Raw genomic sequence first — 6,156 nt, forward strand, 5'->3', positions numbered from 1 at the left:
GCTGTGCGCGTGAGGAGCTCCGTCATTATTGGGCCTGCAGGCAACATGTAGACTAGAGATAGAGAATAACTCTGCCAGCGCTGACATACTGAGGTGGACAGACAGCTTGTGAGTGATGATCCGGACGTCTACCCGAGCCGACAGTAGATCTGGGAGGCCTTGACATGATGTGTGTGTGTGTGTGTGTGTGTTTCACCTAGAGTTGTTTGCATATTTTTTGGCCTGTTAATATATATGTGTATATATAAATATATATATATATTAAAAAAAAAAAAAAAAAAAATATATATATATATATATATATATATATATATATATTGTCATGCACATCATGCAAATAAATCTTTTTCTCAGGGATGAATGAAGTGTGATCTTGGTAAGCAAAAAGAACAACCAAAACATTACACACCAAGAGACAACAGAGCTCCTAAGCCCTCGACACCATGTCCCTTCCTATTTCCTCTCCTTGACTCTCTTAATCTCCCCCCACCCCCTCCTCACTGTGTCTGGCTCAGTGCAATGACACCGGCTCTGGGTGGGCGTCACCCAGTGTCTTGCCAGTCTAATACTGGTCTGCCAGCTAATAGTGCTGCAAACGTGCCAATTAGTAGCCTTACGCTTGGAGAGACCCTAGTGATATCTACCCTTGCATGGTTTCCTCTCCCGGCTCCTCTCTCCCCTCTCTCCCTTTACTCCCCTCTCTCCCTTGGCGCTTTGCTTTGCTGCCTTCTATGGATAAGCAGTGAGCCGGCTCCTCTGGCCAAACTCCATCTGTGTTCAAGGATCAGGCTACCATGCAATCTTAAGTATTTCTGTTGCATTCATTTCAATTCTCTCCCAGGAGAACATGCGGTGATGTTTAATTATTTAAAGTTTTGACCACACAAAGCGTGTAAACAGACTAAACAGAGAATATAAACTGGTAAATCTTTTACTTGATTGATCAACGTCTTTGAATCATCATGCTGCTTAAACAACATGCAGTATGAACTCACTTATCAAACTTTTTAAGAAAGACTACATAAAAGCATCCCTGGTGAAGCTGATTGCATGGTATCCTGAAAAGACCCTTGTTCTGTGTTTCACCACACCTTGTCTATTTAAACAGCCAGGTGAGATCAGCAGTGCACTGACACATCCCCCCACACAAACACTTTTGTTTGCATTTAAATCCCTATGGTGCAGGCACATTATGACAGCCTTTAAGGAGAAACAGCAGCAGCAGCAGCAGCAGCAGCAGCAGCAGCAGCAGCAAGGAACCAGTGCCAAACCATTCATTTACACTGGCCTCCCACTCACACTCTTTAAATCTCTCCCTCTATCCCTCTCTCTCTCCCCATGACCCTCTCCCTATCCCCCGCCTCTGTCTCCCTCTCCCTCTCTATGTCACCCCCTCTCTCTCTCCCTCTTTTTTTATGTCTCTGTCTCTCTCTCTCTCTCTCTCTCTCTCTCTGCGCAGTGCATCTTGAAACACCATATGCTGAGGTAATCATATGGTGTGTCTCATGTGGGTAAACCTGTTTTAACGCTATGAGGTCACATGCTGACATGATATCGCAGGAGTCAGGGGGTTTAATTGATACTCCTAATAGAACTGTAATTAAGAACTTGGCCATGTCTTTCCATTGGGATGTAGGTTTAAATCGGCCAGGGCTGAATGTTAAATGTTTTGAATTGGAAATGTTTTACAGTTTATTATGAAGTTTTAATTAAATGTGTAAATAATATTATCTATTTATATATATATATATATATATATAGGGTCATAAAGTATATAGGGAATTTCTCATCGCCATTCAACCTCAGCAATCCATCATGCATCCATTCACCTAGCCATTCATCATTTATTCATCACCCATCATCAAGTCATTCCTCAATAACTAATAACTAATACATTTCCACACATGAACACCTTCCTCGCCTCATTCCATTACCAACCACACGCAGAGCGATCACCTGAGCACAGCTTGTTGGCGTGTCCAACCGCAGCAGCTATAGTCATAGTTATAGTAGAACAAACAATGTGCTTGTGCACGGCTGTGTCTGTGTGCATGTGGGGCCGGTCTGGGCCTCTTCCTGCCTGCAGAGGGATGGCTTCATTACAGTCCTGACGGAGAGCCCCAGCAGCTCTTCTAAGATTACACCATCTCCAAGAGCTCATCATCTTCCCTCTACTGCACCAATAACATTGAGCCGCTTCGCAAGAGCGTGGGAGACTTTCTATGTGCCTGTGTGTGTGTGTGTGTGTGTGTGTGTGTGTGTGTGTGTGTGTGTGTGTGCACCTATGTACTGTATGTATGTGTGTGTGTCTGTATGTGTGCCTGTGTATTGGTTTATGTGCCTGCGAGTCTTGCGTGTGTGTTTGTGTGTGTGCCTCTGTGTGTGTGTGTGTGTGTGTGTGTGTGTTTTTGTGGTAAGATACTTCACTCCATGTCCCAAGTGGTGATAGCCTATTTATTTATCATCGATAGATGCTCTCAGTATAAGGATGGGTACAGTGTGTCTATCTCATACACACATCACATACACGGCACACTTCATTTATCTTATGCATGACCCCCCTCTGTCCTCTCTCTCTCTCTCTCTCTCTCTCTCTCTCTCTCTCTCTCTCTCTCGCTCTATCGCTCACAATCTCTTTCTCCCTCTGGCTAGGGTAGATGAGAACACAGTAGATTAAAATGCAATTAACAATCAGTGTATTCTACTGTGTTTCCAACAATTGTCTCAATCGCCCAACAGCCTTCACCAGCTCTAACGGTGATGTTGATGAGTAAGTGAGTAATACGACACACAAACACACAAACACACGCACGCACGCACGCACGCACGCACGCACGCACGCACGCACGCACACACACACACACACACACACACACACACACACACACACACACACACACACACACACACACACACACACACACACATATTAACACGTGCACCTCCTTAAAGTCTTCCATTGACTGCTCTTTCTAGCTGCTGTATCTCATTGCCAACTCTTCATGTGTCACGGGGCCCCTCCCCCTGCCTGCTCCTTTCTGCCAGGAGGCCCCTCCCCCTGCCTGCTCCTTCCTGCCAGGAAGCCCCTCCCCCTGCCTGCTCCTTCCTGTCAGGAGGCCCCACCCCTTACCTGCTCCTCCCTGCCAGGAGGCCCCTCCCCCTGCCTGCTCCTTCGTTCCAGGAGGCACCTCCCCCTGCCTGCTCCTTCCTGTCAGGAGGCCCCACCCCTTACCTGCTCCTCCCTGCCAGGAGGCCCCTCCCCCTGCCTGCTCCTTCGTTCCAGGAGGCACCTCCCCCTGCCTGCTCCTTCCTGCCAGGAGGCCCCTCCCCCTGCCTGCTCCTTCCTGCCAGTAGGACCCTCCCCCTGCCTGCTCCTTTCTGCCAGGAGGCCCCTCCCCCTGCCTGCTCCTTCCTGCCAGGAGGCCCCTCCCCCTGCCTGCTTCTTCCTGCCAGGAGGCCCCTCCCCCTGCCTGCTCCTTCCTGCCAGGAGGCCCCTCCCCCTGCCTGCTCCTTCCTGCCAGTAGGACCCTCCCCCTGCCTGCTCCTTCCTAGCAGGAGGCCCCTCCCCCTGCCTGCTCCTTCCTGCCAGGAGGCCCCTCCCCCTGCCTGCTCCTTCCTGCCAGGAGGCCCCTCCCCCTGCCTGCTCCTTCCTGCCAGGAGGCCCCTCTCCCTGTCTGCTCCTTCCTGCTGGGCGGAGGGCTTCTGTCACTCAGTGGCCAGGCGGAGCGCTGAGCTCATCAATAATATAGCAGACAGAATCATGTAGCCTTCAGTGAGAACCCTGTCCGTAATCATGGGTTGGTTTGCTCTTCAGATCCATTCATAATTAATCTGTGTGTGTGCGTGCGTGCGTGCGTGCGTGCGTGCGTGCGTGCGTGCGTGCGTGCGTGCGTGCGTGCGTGCGTGCGTGTGTGCGTGCGTGTCTGCGTGTGTGTGTGTGTGTGCGTGTGTGTGTGTGTGTGTGTGTGTGTGTGTGTGTGTGTCTGTGTCTGTGTGTGTGTGTGTCTGTGTCTGTGTCTGTGTGTGTGTGTGTGTGTGTGTGTGTGTGTGTGTGTGTGTTCATGGATCATCTCTTTCATCAGGCCCCTCCTTTAAAGTCATTAACACACCCCCTCTTCCGCTCTGGGAGTGAGCTACCGAGCCCCTGTGAGAGAACCACCACCATGAAGCACTCAGTAAACCAGCTTTGATCATCCCCAGGGCATTTCCACACCAGCTAATGTACGTGTAAATACACACTCACACATAGTGCAGGGCAAGTGAGACTCGTAGGCTGAAGAAAATAATAAAAGAAACAGAAACAGCCAAATCCATACACTATAAAGTCAAATTAACCCATTGCATTCAATTGAACACCAGGATTATAGAGAGGTCTACTAAATGAATGTGAATGTGAGAACCTACAGGATTCCTGATGCTTTGGCCCGGCATTCTAAGGCAATTAAGTCCATCCATTAGAGCTGGGTCATCTGAATAAATCTACTGCATCAAATCAGTGCTCACCATCACTACTGCTAAGCAAATCAGCCACTCAAAGCACTTTATAACCATGGCCTCACATTCAATTAGAGACAGGTTGGGGGAGAGGCAAGGTGTCTTGCTCAAAGACACTAAGCCGGCAGTAGACAAGGGTCCAGGGGGGTTTCTAGAGGGAGGTGCCACAGGAACAAACCAGCAAACCCTCTGATCAAGACAGACAGACAGACTAGATAGACCATACATCGATAACTAGATGGATATATGGATGGATGAACAGATAGCTAGATAGATAGATAGATAGATAGATAGATAGATAGATAGATAGATAGATAGATAGATAGATAGATAGATAGATAGATAGATAGATACATCAATATCTAGATAGATTGATGGATGGACGGACAGACGGACAGAGGGACGGATGTACAGACGGACAGATAGATCGACAGAATCATCGACAGACAGACAGACAGACTGACAGACAGACAGACAGACAGACAGACAGACAGACAGACAGACAGACGGATAGATGTGTGGGATTATTAGAATGAGAGCCACTTGTGACATCTCAACTGGTATCGATTCAGATTGTTATTCTGGATCCACAGTTTGCCAAAGAAACCGTGCCGTCAGATCACCAAAATAACATCCAAAGCAGCACTCTCCAGGCCAACACTCGACCAACAAAACACCCTTCCCTCCCTCCTCTATTATACCTACCTCACAGGCTGAAGAACAAATCCCTCAGCTATGAAATTAGATTGCAGACCAGGACATTCTCTGTCCCGGTGACAGCAAAACAAAAAGGCATCTTGTGCATCATAATTGATCTGTCTAAAAACCAGGGCAAGGATAGAGGCAATGAACCAAGTCAACATTCAGAGCAGGTGAGGAAGAATGAAAAGAAACCTCATCACTTCAAGATTATGACCAGACTCCCCAGGAAGAGGCTAGGTCAAGCAACGTTGCGCTCACTTCACACGCTTGAGCTGCAAATACGGATGATAGAAAACACCTACGCACATAGTGACGAAAAACAACGTGTTGCAATGAATACAATCACAACACACACACTCTCACTCACACAAGCACACTCACAAACACACACACACACACACACATACACACACACACACACACTCACACAGTCTTGGGTAACAGTGATCTGTGGTGTTCACAGGGTCCCCAGTCCGATCATTTGGAGGTTGAAAAGGGGCTCTCTTACCCACTGAGGACCACGATGAAGTCCATGACGTTCCACCCATTCCTCAGGTAGGAGCCCTTATGGAACACAAAGCCCAGGGCGATGATCTTAATCCCGGCCTCGAGGCAGAACATGCCGATGAAATATGGCTCCGTCTTTTCCTGTTCAAACCAGAGAATGGGGATTATTGTTAAATTCATATTTACACCAAACATTTGCTTTTCTAATAAAAGCAATGTGTGTGTGTTTGTTTGAGTGTGTGTGTGTGTGTGTGTGTTTGTGTGTGCGTTAAGTGCCACGTGTTGCCAGTGAGACTGTTTGTTGGTGGGTCTATGACTGCGAGTGTGTGTGCACGTGCCTGCGCGCATGCGTGCTTGTGTGTGTGCGTGCCTAGGTGCGTGTGTGCAGGCATGCACGCATGTGTGTGTGTGTGTGTGTGCCTGCATATCTTACCAGTCTCTTGGACATTGGGG

General features: G+C 48.4%; 1 protein-coding gene across 1 annotated transcript in view; it reads right to left on the bottom strand.

Moving 5' to 3' along the window:
• The window catches only part of cacna1ea (calcium channel, voltage-dependent, R type, alpha 1E subunit a), a gene marked incomplete at both ends in the record, with an annotated part of 81,696 nt that overhangs the window by 43,818 nt on the left and 31,722 nt on the right, over window positions 1-6,156 (bottom strand). Inside the window, 2 exon segments of the mRNA XM_079740055.1 lie at window positions 5,705-5,844; window positions 6,137-6,156. The exon segment at window positions 6,137-6,156 is cut by the window's right edge and continues 86 nt beyond it. Of these exon segments, the coding sequence (XP_079596181.1) occupies window positions 5,705-5,844; window positions 6,137-6,156 (160 nt within the window).

The sequence above is a fragment of the Pollachius pollachius genome, assembly GCF_949987615.1.
Source record: "Pollachius pollachius genome assembly, chromosome: 7".
Lineage (NCBI taxonomy): Eukaryota > Metazoa > Chordata > Actinopteri > Gadiformes > Gadidae > Pollachius > Pollachius pollachius.